This window comes from Paramisgurnus dabryanus, chromosome 3, assembly GCF_030506205.2.
Source record: "Paramisgurnus dabryanus chromosome 3, PD_genome_1.1, whole genome shotgun sequence".
Lineage (NCBI taxonomy): Eukaryota > Metazoa > Chordata > Actinopteri > Cypriniformes > Cobitidae > Paramisgurnus > Paramisgurnus dabryanus.
The window spans coordinates 23,703,775-23,716,691 of NC_133339.1; the positions used below are offsets into that span (position 1 = coordinate 23,703,775).

At 39.3% G+C, this 12,917-nt stretch overlaps 1 protein-coding gene across 2 annotated transcripts; it reads left to right on the plus strand.

The window, feature by feature from the left end:
• Positions 1 to 12,669, plus strand: rab5c (RAB5C, member RAS oncogene family). 2 transcript variants are annotated; one of them, XM_065279828.1, is made up of 6 exons: positions 1 to 156; positions 5,765 to 6,007; positions 9,922 to 10,073; positions 10,436 to 10,558; positions 10,637 to 10,730; positions 11,193 to 12,669. In XM_065279828.1, exons 2-6 carry the CDS (start codon positions 5,839 to 5,841, stop codon positions 11,318 to 11,320), a joined length of 666 nt encoding a protein of 221 aa, XP_065135900.1. In that variant the 5' UTR covers positions 1 to 156; positions 5,765 to 5,838; the 3' UTR covers positions 11,321 to 12,669. The 2 variants fall into 2 exon arrangements, with proteins under 2 accessions (XP_065135900.1, XP_065135891.1); XM_065279819.2 differs by having other exon boundaries at positions 7 to 156; positions 5,658 to 6,007.
• The last annotated feature ends 248 nt before the right edge of the window (positions 12,670 to 12,917 follow it).

Here is a 12,917-nt window from a genome sequence, read left to right on the forward strand (position 1 = left end):
GAAGGTGGATCACGGAAGTTCATTCCTCAAAGCGGAAGTGAAGGCCAAGGCCCGTCGACTGGAGACGCTTCGGACTGTTGGAGGGGAATTTTATCTGAGACTGTCAACCAGAGATTTGAGAGAGAACGAGAACGTCTGTCGCATCCCAATCTTAAGGTAACCGCTGCCTGGCTTTGATGTCGGTATGATTGAGGTTAATGTCAGCTGATCGATGTTTACTGATACTGTCAGGACTGTCAGCCGATGCTGTGCCGCTCCTCTGGATCTTTTCTCTGGACGACATAACAATATTTAAATAATTAACGCGTCTATATGCATTCATGTCTCTTTCTGTGTCCGTCAGAGTATATGACGCTTGCATTATCAAGCTTAATGAAGTAATCTTCAATGTAACGTTAACGCGTTTATTAAATAAGCACACGTACATGTATAAATATATATATGTCAGCGAGCCTCTGATTTTCTCATCAGATCCCCGATCAGCAGCTCTGAAGTTTTATCTTCAACAGCAGGGCTTTATTGTTATCATGGTTTTGTCAAATCTGACAGTTGCGATGCACGAGCATGCACATCTCTGCGACACTTTAGTTGCGTGTTACTTCTCCAAACGGAGATCTACATATTTTGTAATCATTTAACAGCTTCTCAGCTCAGCAGCAATGGCAGTATCTTATCAACCGGCTTTCAGTTGAATGTCTGTGGTCTGAGATCGTGGGTGGGACAAATCAGAAGTGAAACCCATCGGCCTTCATCAGGAAGTCGATATCTCGATTATGGCCGCATCACAGACGTCATGGCCAGACAAGTTGTTTCATTAAGTGTGGCAGACGTCATATTTGAGAAAATAAAATGTTTCAGTTTATTTTGTGTGAGGTATGCTGTGGTGGGACGACTTGAGGAGCCTTGATTGACAGGTCAGTTAGATGCGTCATCACATTGTTTGTGCGTACGTTAATATATGAACTTGCTGATTGGAATGGCCGCATTCCCTAAGAGCTCTTTACATTTAGTTTGGGTTTTTAAAATGTATATTATTATCATTAGCAGTATATTATGTAAAGAGTCATCATAAAGGCATTTATTATTTAAAGCCATAATTACACGGTGCTATATTAACAAATCTCTTAGAAAGAACTGATAAGAGAGACAAGTAATCGATCCGATTATCTCTATTGTTGGACATGTGATCTTTCCATACAAATGTACATTACATTTATGACTCTATTAGATGGATTTATCCAAAGCGACAGTGCATTACAAGCTACATATATCAGTAGGTTTGATCCCTGTGGAACGAACCCATGACCTTTTGCGCTGCTAACACATTTGAATACCTATGGATGATTTTCCAGAGTGTTAGCTGAATGTTAATCTTTGATATGGGGACGTCTTTAAATGCACTTCTGTAACTTCAATTCACCATCCTGCATAGCACATAGTGAACTTTAGTTCGGCGGAGGCACTCGATGAACACATGACCATTGAAACCTGCATTCTTCAAGCTGTTTTACAGTGTCATGATCTCATTATCTGTAAGTGCTGTGTCTTTATAGCTTGGTTAGTAGTACTGGTCATACAGACGAACATCATCTCAGTGCAGTGATATAGCCTACGTCTTATCATAAGCACCATACGTGCTGCAGCTGAATATTAAAAAGGCTGATCATTGATACTGAAATAAACTTTTAATGGGTTAAGTTTGAACCATGTTTGTTGCTTTCTTGTTTTGGCTGTGACTGCAGGTGAGCAAACAAGTACAGAATATCGCTTTGCTCTCCTGGTTCTGCTCCGTAAAGCACAGTGGCTTTTCCCAGCATGCCTTGTAACAGCTTGAGGCTTTGTATGTCATTAATAAGGCTTTGTGGAACGTCTGTTAAAACAATCAAATTAAAATTATTATTTCTCATTACGTTCTAATGATCAATGCCAAATATTGCTCCTTTATCTAATGACTCATACCGAAAATGTTTCGCTGTTAGAGGTTTGATGAAAAAAGCAGGGTGCGATCAAGGTTATTTCCACTATCAAACATTTTATGTCTCTTCTGTATTTATCATTATGATTCTTGTTATTATTATTATTATTATTATTAGGTCTCATTGATGATCGAATGTGTACAGGAATGTTAAAAATCTCTGCGCTACTTGGAAACATGTTTAGGTGGAATGTACAAACCACCTGCTGGTCTGAGTAATCCAAACCTGAACTGGAAATGAAATGTTTGAATTGATGCTCCTAAGAAAATGAAAATGAGTTTTCAGATTATTATAATGATAATTTGACTTCACTGCGCAAACAGACACACAGTTAAAGAAAGCCATTGTCTGACTGTCGCACATAAACCTAATGAGGTTTTTGTTGTTGGACACGCATAATGGCATCTGTTTGGTTGTATTATTAATGAGGGCAGCTGTGACAGCATCAGTTAACCCCCTTTAGGGTTTTGGGCAGGGCGTGGGTGTGTCACTATCTACATTGTTTGTTCTGCCAAATGGCAATGACTTCTTAGATAGACAGACTATCCTCCCTACTGAAAAATACAGTTAAGACCAGTATTAGGTGGCAGTAGCTGGTTTAAGCTGGTCCTCCCAGCCTGGCAAAACTTTAAAAAATTCAATTTAAAAAGTGACCAAAACACAGCTAGACCAGCTTGCTACACCAGCAAAAACCAAGCTCGGAGACCAGCTAAAACCAGCTCACCAGCTTATGCTGGATTTTTCAGTATGGCGGTCTGTCACACACTATCATACCCTGTGTCTTTTTTTTATTGAAAGTTTATGTCATGTTGAAGATGCGAGTGATTTTCTTCTAGCTTTTTGGAAAGCATATCCTTTTTCCCTTCCAATGAGTGATGCGTTTTTACATAAAGAGGAAGTGAGCCACGTTTATTGCTGGAATGTTGCTGACAGTGGTTTAGGGGGACACATCTCAGCATGGTGGCCTGCGCAAAAGATGACAGGAAATGAATCACACGGTGTTAATTTTGATAGTAATAGATAGAATGATTGAAGAGCTGTAGGTGAGATAACAGGAAATTATAGCGGCAGTCGGTGGAGAGATTTTCTGGAATTTGGTTTGGTGGTTGTTAAGTCATTTTGTTTCAGAATTAATGGCAGTATGCTAAGCAAAACATATGTATTAAGCTACCCTAAGTGTGAGACATGTGGTCATGTAGCTCAATTGGTACTAGGGATGGGACGATTACCTAGCCTGGTTAGCCAGACCTACATCAAGATGTAAGGTCTGGCAACTCTTCACACAAACGGCTCAATGCAAGGGGCGGGATATAAGGTTGTCCCTCAAAATGCCTCTGCACGCAATAGGATAGCGCTATGACGGATCAGAGCAACGAAGAAGGTGACGTAGTTACCGTAACCAGTCGGCAAAACTCCAAACTCATCTTTCTTGCTTAAAAAGGACTTCAGTAGGGTTTATTTGCTCTTCTCTCAAAGAAAAAAATAAGTCTAAGTCCTCCAGAGTCGCGGCCAAAGCCGCTTCAAAAGATAGCTGTTCGCCAGCAGCAGCAGCCATTCCCTGTTTTCAAGTAGGAACCGTTGCAGCTCTGTCGTCATCATGTTAAGCCCGCCCCACAGACGCTACACACGATGTGATTGGCCTGACCAAATTTTGGTTTTTGGACCGGTTAAGTGTATTGTGAGTGCCTAGACTAAACCCTGGCAGCAAATATATTTTGCGGCCGCTAGGGTGCGTCTAGATTTCTAGGCTAACGATTACCTGTTCCACGATTAACCACATTAAAATGTCCTTACAGTTAGTATTATTGTTTAAAATTTTATTATCATTACAACCGTGTTTGATAACTGTGATTTTGAAAACTTGCGGTAAATGGTGTCCAGTAGAGCCCGACCGATAAAAGGTTATGAAGGCCGATACCGATACAAATGTTTGACCGTTTTAAAATCCGATATTCCGATATATCGGCCAATATTTTCACAGAAACGCACAGCAAAACATTAACAGATTTCCCTAACATTAGTTATTTGTAGTTATTTATGAGTTTTCACTAAAATAATATAATAATCACAACATGCTAACCAAATATTCACATTTCTTTTCTACTAAGTAATAAACTGTATTACTAATAAATACTTTGATGATAGATGCAGAAAGTACAATGTGCTGTTTTAAATTCAGATTCACATCACAAAAAAAGTCACATTTATGGTCGCACATGTGCGACTGGATGTAAAATTCAGTGGCACACTCTCAAATTTTGGTGGCAGTCTGGAGCCCTGCTGCCAGCACTTAAAAAAAGTTGCCAGCCAGCGCCAGCATTTTTAAAGTTTTTCACAAAAGTTTAATGCTTTAGAGAAAATGTTATTCTTTAACCTCCTAAGACCCGAGCTTTGGTTTGTCTTTTTTCAGATTTTTTCCAGCTATTTTGGGGTTAGGAAGAACCAATAAATATAATAACCAAATATTTTCTTTGAACAGGAAACAGTGTAATTGTCCACGTTTTTGATAATTGCATTTTTGTGAAGGACTTTTGATAGAGATCAGAGCGATGATCAAAACATGCATGGGGTTCTTACTTTTTCCCCTAAGGGGTTGCTTCCGGGTGTTAGATTCGAGGCATTCTTAACCTCTGTCACATGCTTTGTGTTAGACTGAAACTCAAGACCTGATGCTGGCAGCGACATCTCCGACTCCAACCCTAAAAACACTTCCATATTACTGCTTTGATCATCCTGTAGGGCTTCACATCTAGTTAAATCTTGCAGAAATGTAGTTAAAATGTTGGTTATACTTCTGACAGCATTTTTTTTAGTAAATAATATTATATTTTAGTATATTTTGACTCCCAGCCCTAATTAGGAATGTAGGCTTCAATACTTTCTCCCACTGAGAACATGGCTCCATCCATCTATTTATTGGCATCTATCCTTTATCCTCTCTCTGGCTGTTACTGTTTGCTTGCTGCATCTTTAACAAACTGAAATAATGACTTTACTATAAGTTTCCATCTATGCTGTTCCTATTATGTCCCACAATTTTTAGCAGTTATATTATTACCGTTGTGTCTTTGACCTTTGTTGGCTCCCACAAATGTTACAAATAAACACCGTAACGGTCTGTCATAAAAGTTTTCCCTCCTGCAGTTTTATATTTTCGTGTAAAAGTTTAATAAACACATACAGTACAGCTATCGTCCATGGCTTGTTTTGTGGAGCTAAATGTGGATTTGTGTGTCACTGCGATTAACAAATATACACTTATCAAAAAATAACAGGCAGAAATTAAAGCTTGGGTCCTGATCTGTTTACAGCATCTTATCGGTCGACATGGTGTAGGTTATTAGGGATCACTGATAAGTGCAGGTTATGTAGGAAGTAGGTTATGTGACATGGCATTGTGTTATTTATTGTGTTTACTTTCATTTTGATGCTTTTAAAAGTAATTGCTGTACAGTGTGGGTGGTTGGTAATGGAGATTGTTTTGATGTGGACCGTTGTTCCTGGTACATTCGGGATAGCTGGTTAATGGATAGCGGTGTGAATGCCAGTTTTAGTTTTGTTTGTAGCCTAATGACTTAGTCTGTCCTTTTTAAGGATGTTTTATAATGAATCTATTCATGTCTGTTGTTTGGTCAGTGTGTTTTTTGTTGATAAACTTTATCCTCTTTCTTTTTTCTCCAGGTTTATTTATCCATCCATCCATCTTTCTTTCTCTTTCTTAACCTGATTTTCTCTTTCTCTCTCTCTCTCTTTTTCTCCTCCTTGATCCTGTCCTCCTCTGCGCTCAGTTGATCCTGGTTCAGGGCCTGCTACCTTCTTAGATTCAGTCAGCTTTCTTTTCTACTTTGTCCGGCCTGTCGGCATGGCGGGGCGAGGTGGACCAGCGCGGACCAACGGTGCCGCCCCCGTCGGGAACAAAATCTGTCAGTTTAAACTGGTGCTGCTGGGAGAATCTGCAGTGGGCAAGTCCAGTCTGGTGTTGCGTTTCGTCAAAGGCCAGTTTCACGAGTACCAGGAGAGCACCATTGGAGGTAAGCAACTATTTCCTAAGGCAAATTTCATAGAAACTGGAAGCTGCAAGAACAGATGTTGTCGTGCAACATATTGCTGACATTAACATATCACCCTTTCACAATTACATGTGGCCCTTTAAAAGATTGTTTTTACGATCATATCTTGTATAAGTTGTAGTGATATTATCAGTGCCCTCTGTAAGGATTTGTGGACTCTTTATGGTTTGCGGTAAGAGCGCAGGGCCAGATCAAAAGAAGAAAAGCAGGTTCTTACAGTGATCACCTGACTGCCACATGAGCTTTACTACTCTGTAAAAAACGCACACACGTTTAATAGATCTCAAAATCAAACCAGTCTGGCAGACGGTATGAATCTATACATGCTTGACTCTCATAGTAAGAAATGTTAAAAGTTTTCAGATTTAGGAAACAGGAAAAGGAAACAGTTTGGCGTCCAAGGAAAAGGAAATTATCAACAATGGGTTCTCCGTTGTATGTGTTTTGTGTGTCCCGCATGTTTATTAATGATCAATTTTAGTGGTCTTTACTGAATTGGATTATGGACAGTTGTGTAATATTTACAGATTCTACAATAACTAAAGGGTAGAAAAAATGCTGAAGAAAAGATTCGGTACAGGCAGGATACCACATGCTTGCACATGTCTGAGAATAAGGAAATCCTCAGCACTTTTTTTATATCCTAGCAGCAGATGCCATCATCCTGTCGTCAGTGTGCAGGTCAAAGGCTGCAGTGCTCAATGCGCTGGAAAATGTATGTGAGCTATAAACATGTGACCAGGGCATCTGACTCAGCACGCAGGGATTAGAAACTTGCATGGTGTTTCTTTCTCCGCATTTTTGCAAACTTCCTTTATGTGAACTTTAATCTGTATGCTAGATTGGTACTTTTTGCTGCTTTTAAAAAAATCGCCAGGTTGCCAGGGCTTTCGTATGTGGTTGCCAAGGCGTTTTAAATGCTGCTAGCTGGCAAGTTAAAATAGTCCACCCTTATATCTCTGTATTTCTGTCCCATAGCAGTATGAACAATGGGACTGGACAATTTATTCATTTTAATTTAAAGGTGCATTGTGTAAGTTTTAAAAGGATATCTTGACAGAAGTGCAATATAATATACATAATTATATTATCAGTGGTGTATAAAGACGGAACTGTATGAAAAATGAACTGTATTGTTTTTATTACCTTAGAATAAGTTAGGACTGCACGATATTGAGGGGGAAACATGCGGTACGCGTTAGGGATACCCCGTTAGGGATATTTCCGCCAAAGTTAAAAAAAATTAAATCGGGCGTCAGCCGCAAATTCACGTGAACCGCAAAATGGACAAAAAACACCATTCGCGCGTACAACGCTCAATTCACGCATTTCGCATGAGGCTCCTAACCAATCAGGAGCCTGTTTGCTGCTGTGGTGGCAGCCCCACCCGGAGTCACTCATTCAACGCTTGATATTGTCCGTAAGCAGTCACCCGGAGCTATATGACACAAGTTCTTATTTCTATAGAGGAGACAGGAATAAAAAAGACATCGCTTGGAAGAGTGTCAGTGAAGACTTTGGGCAACCTGGTACGTTGTAATACACACTTCCCTTTTGAGTAACGTGACGTTTTTTTCCCCTATAGTAAGGTTACCAAATACAAACTGGTAACTCTCTTGATAAATGCACATTCAACATCAGTCATCTTGCAAACAGACAACCGCATAGCACTTGCCCATCCCACAAAAAGCGGATTTTGCCTCTGACGCGTGTCAAATGCTTGCTTTTTCCGCATGTCTACTCCGCGCGAATGCGTTCAAACTGTTCAAGCGGCAAACTAGGCGCGGTAGACGTGATTTTGACACCTGAAATGCGGTTGGTGTAAACGCACCATTAAAGTTTACAGTATGAATTAAATATGCACGCATTCGTATGAAGTACAACAGTTCTCCAGTGAAGAGCAGAGAGTGATTTTATTAAGAGATGAATTAGGTTACTGTAGCTTACTTAAGACGTTAGAGAGATTGTTCTGTTAACGTGCACTGACGACAGGCTGCTGTGTGTGTGCACGCGTCAGGTGTACGCAGACAAGAGCAGCTGTGAGGAAAATGAACGTTTAAACTGTCAAAACTTTAAAACGCATACAAATAATAAACTTTCGGCATGAGGTTGCAATTGTCTGCGATAGATATGTGTTGTATACGCTGTTTGATGGGGATGTGAAGACGTGTCACGCTGTTAGGACCAGAGCACATCCTCATAGAAAATACACATATATCTGTAAAGGTAAAGAGAGAAATCCATGAGCAACGGGTTATAAAAATGCTTGCACTGCGTAAAAAAGCCCTTCAACTGCAGCCGCATTCAGGAGCCGTATGATGACAAAAGTAAACACAAAGAACGGTTCATGAGATCTGCAAATTTCGCGAGTCATTTAATACTGTTTTCGGCCGATCGATTGGAGCAAGTGCACTTTACTGACTGCACCTTACTTGTACTTAACTGAAATACTTGTGAAGATAACCCTTTTGAAGGGATTTATTAACATTGTGAAAGGTGTAGATAGACTATAAATAGTATAGTATAGTATATTAATAATAGACAGTGAAGGTCTATAGATTATAAATGAGTCTAGAGAAAATAAATGTGATTGTTTTGATTGATTTATGTAAAAGCAGTAAAAGTTCCTCTCTTTCTATTCCTCTCTTGCCGATTAAAAATACTTAATCCACTCATTATTTCAGATTCAAAAGTCTACTTGCTGTCCCGGTGACGAGTGACTTTAGATGTAAAAAACGCAAAGCTGTAATGTACAGTCAGCTTACATAAGAACTGTTTGATCGTTTGAGCTATAATTGCTCGTTCAGTGCAAAGGGCTTTGCATTAGCATTGCTTATTTGCTACCATCTCTTTGCTCTCTGAGCAAACATTTTGGATATAAATAGATGGTTTATTAATAGTAGTAATATACAAATGGGAGAAAGAGAGTGCAGCGGGTGGTCGTGACTTTACTACACAAAGCCGTAGTTCACTGACAGTTGGGAGAGTTTCGCATTAATTATCGTGGATGTATCACCTGCAATAAGTATGTGATTTTTTCCCAGCTTGTCAGTGAACTACGGCTTTGTGTAGTAAATGCTGCTCCACCTGAAAGCAGGTGATGGCGATTTACTACCAATCAAGGAACCGGCTGTACTGACGAGATGGGTATGACAATCGGATGCGTTTTATCGTGCAGCCCTACTAGGTAGTAATCCTGTTTGGGTTTGTAAAGTTATATGCATTTCAAGCGATCATGTTAAACATATAAATCACGTTCCGCTGGACCAATGTGTTTAAGGCACTTCTGCTTTGATGCGTGTAGCCTTCTGCAACAACACAAAACAAATGCATTAAACACATTGGTTGTCTTGACTTTTTTGTCATGTGGCAGCTACTGTAGCCTCACTATGCATTTTGAAATGGAGTGATGAGCAAGGGGCAACATTCCGCCAATATCGCCCCTTAAATAATGCAGATTTAGGGGTGGTATATTATCCCCTTCTGACATCACAAGGGGTGCCAAATTTCAATAACCTATTTTTTTACATGCTTGCAGAGAATGGATTACCAAAACTAAGTTACTGGGTTGATCTTATTCACATTTTCTAGGTTGATAGAAGCACTGGAGACCCAATTATAGCACTTAAAAATGGGAAAGTCTGATTTTCATGATATGTCTTCTTTAAATCATTACACATAAATATTTCATGTTTTCCAGTCAATGCATATTTTTCCACATTTCTCTCAATTTCTTTCACTTTGTTGTTTCCTTGTTGAATCAGCTCAGCCTTATAAAACCCAGAATTAAGGAAGTGCTCGAAGCATAACATTGATCATAACTGATACGCTTTATCTTTACGTCAAAACCATTTCTGTTTCTCTTTCCATTCTAGCTGCTTTCCTAACACAGACAGTCTGCCTGGATGATACAACAGTAAAGTTTGAGATTTGGGACACAGCCGGACAGGAACGATACCACAGCCTGGCGCCTATGTACTACAGAGGTGCTCAGGCGGCCATCGTCGTCTATGACATAACTAACACAGTAAGCATCATAAATTCAGGCGACACCAAAATTAAACCTTTTGATTCAAAATTGTCAGGTGTTTTGCAAAAGTAATCATTCACTAGATGACAGTTGTAAAAATCTCAGCAGCAGTGTGACTTGCCGTTGCACAAGCACTAATAAAGCTGACATCACAGGTTGTGTTCAACAGAAGGGGTAAGGTCTGAATAATAAGCTTTCACCTGACTGACTGTTAAGGTTAATTATTATTCTGCAGGATGCAGTCAACCTTTGCTCAAAGTCATGCAACAATCTCAGTAAAGATGCCTTTAAAAAGATTTGTTTATCTACTATAGGTTTGGTTCTTGTTTATTCAATTGTTCATCTAATTTATTTCCTAGGACACATTTACTAGAGCAAAGAACTGGGTGAAGGAACTCCAGCGTCAGGCGAGTCCCAACATAGTCATCGCTTTGGCCGGCAATAAGGCAGATCTGGCTAACAAGAGAGCTGTTGACTTTCAGGTGCGTGTGATTTGTAAGAGCCTTTGTTTCATTGTCACTATATATATGCATATAACACATCTGTATGCTGCTTTCTAGGAGGCACAGGCGTACGCAGATGACAACAGTCTACTCTTCATGGAGACTTCTGCGAAAACTGCCATGAATGTGAATGAGATTTTCATGGCTATTGGTAAGATCTCATCTTTGCTGTTATTGACACTTCATGCTTCATGCCCAGAGCAAAACACAGCACTGTGACCAGTTTAACCTGCTACAACACATTCAAACGCTGTACAGTCACGCCTTCTCATGCAAATGCTAACCAAAAATACAATTTGCCATTTACAAACCCATGCAACTTTGGGGCACAAAATGTTATTAGGTGGAGTCCAGGGGGCTGTCAAGGTCTCCATTAAAGCATCATGCATGCATGCACCATATTGCTTGCACCCTATATTTCAAGTCTTCATATGTGATAGTTTTATGGGAGGAACAGATGGAAATTTAAGTCATTATTTACTTTATTTTGCTAAGGTCAACATTTGCTTCATTTATGGGAAAAAATGGCATGGACATCCTGCATGGAAATTGTGTTATGCTACGATCATTTCATGCATTAATTTTTATTTACTTTTCAATTCGCTCCGTTTAGCCAAGAAGCTCCCGAAGAGCGAACCACAAGGTGGAGCTGGGAGCGGTGGACGCGCTAGAGGAGGGGTTGACTTACAGGAGACAGCACCTCAGGGCAGATCTGGCCAGTGCTGTGGAGGCGGGAACTAACCATTGGACCAATCAGCTGGCAGATGCACCCAAGGACTGATACAGACACACAAACACAATATGAACCCATAGTGTGAAATCCATTCACTTAGCTCTTAAACTATGGCCTGTTACACTGTAACATACAGGCCGGCGGTTTCTGCTTCAGAACTGGAAAGGGGCCATTGTTACCCATTAACACCCTCTTAATATTTCCACCAGTTTTCCCTCTTAACAGTACATGCATACTTACACACACAGAAACTACGACATGTGCCTGCCATTTACGATTTCCAATCGATTTCTCTATAGAGTTCTGACAGAACAAAAACAAAATATGGAAATATAAGAACATCTGATCAGTTCTAACCAATCGCACTTAAAAGCTTTGGTCGTCTCTCTTTACGAAAGAATTTCCAAACTGCTGCTGGTGGGAAACAAGTCGTCTCACTCTTGTATTTCCTTATCATGAAATTTGCTTGTGTTTGAAAAAAAAAATTAGTGGTAATACCACTATTTAAACTTGCTCTCCCATTCGGTGGATGCATACTGCCAGTATTGAGTTACACTTTATTCTCTGGCTCCTCTTGGTCACATACTTCCTTTATAGAGTAACCATGTCAGACGAAGAGGATCAGATCAGAGAACAAGAGAAAAAAGGCTATTTTCCATCTATGTCCGGCTGTTCTATAAATTCTGTATTATTTTTATTGTATTAGTCTCTCAGACATCCACTACTACAGCACAAATGAAACCAGTATATGATTTGATAGGCTAGACCCTTTTTTCTAATCATTTACATATATTTACTTGTATATCTGTAGTGCATTAACAGGTGGTATAACTCCATTGTGTTGGTTTTTTGAACTTTGCATTAATGAAAATATTTCTGGAATCATTCAGACATGGAATATATGCATATGAACGACACAAAGCAAAATCAACCTCTGACCAAAACCACGATTATTGAAAGGGGATGGGATAATGTTGCTGTATTTGTACTTTTGTTTCCCCCCTAATTATTTCCTGCATATAAGATCTCAATCAGTGATGATTTCATTTCGGCACCATTTTAAGAATTTGTTTCTTTTCCTGATGTTTTTGTACATATGCTCGAGTGCACTGGGTCTTTGTCCTGTCTGACTGTGTCACTTTCCAGTCAATATTTTTCTGTCTAGTCCTTCTTGTTTCATGTTGAAGGACGTCTCTTACAACAGGCATTTTCAGCATCACCTGTGTTCTAGCACAACAAATGTGAACCATCATCCTAAGCAGGGTTTAAAAAATGTGAGAGATAATGGACAAAAACAAATTAATGAAAAACAAACCTAATAGATCTTGTAATTTTACCAATAAAGGAGGGGAATGTATATCATGTTTATCGTGTTGTTATTTGATGAATGTGCACCATGTATATCTAAAGGAGTTTGTGTTTTACCCTACCTCACCTTTTAAATATTTTACTACAATCCATTACGATTTATTAAAGGAGACATTTCACAAGACTTTATTAAGATGTCAAATAAATCTTTGGTGTCCCCAGAGTACGTATGTGAAGTTTAAGCTCAAAATATCATATAGATAATTTATTATAACAAAATTATAAAATTACCATTTT

What these genes read in the sequence shown, in the direction of transcription:
- rab5c (XM_065279828.1), top strand. Translation starts at nt 5,839, where the DNA reads ATGGCGGGGCGAGGTGGACCAGCGCGGACCAACGGTGCCGCCCCCGTC. An exon ending in AGAGAGCTGTTGACTTTCAG is followed by an intron (nt 10,559 to 10,636) that starts GTGCGTGTGATT and finishes GCTGCTTTCTAG; the next exon opens with GAGGCACAGGCGTACGCAGA. An exon ending in TGAGATTTTCATGGCTATTG is followed by an intron (nt 10,731 to 11,192) that starts GTAAGATCTCAT and finishes CGCTCCGTTTAG; the next exon opens with CCAAGAAGCTCCCGAAGAGC.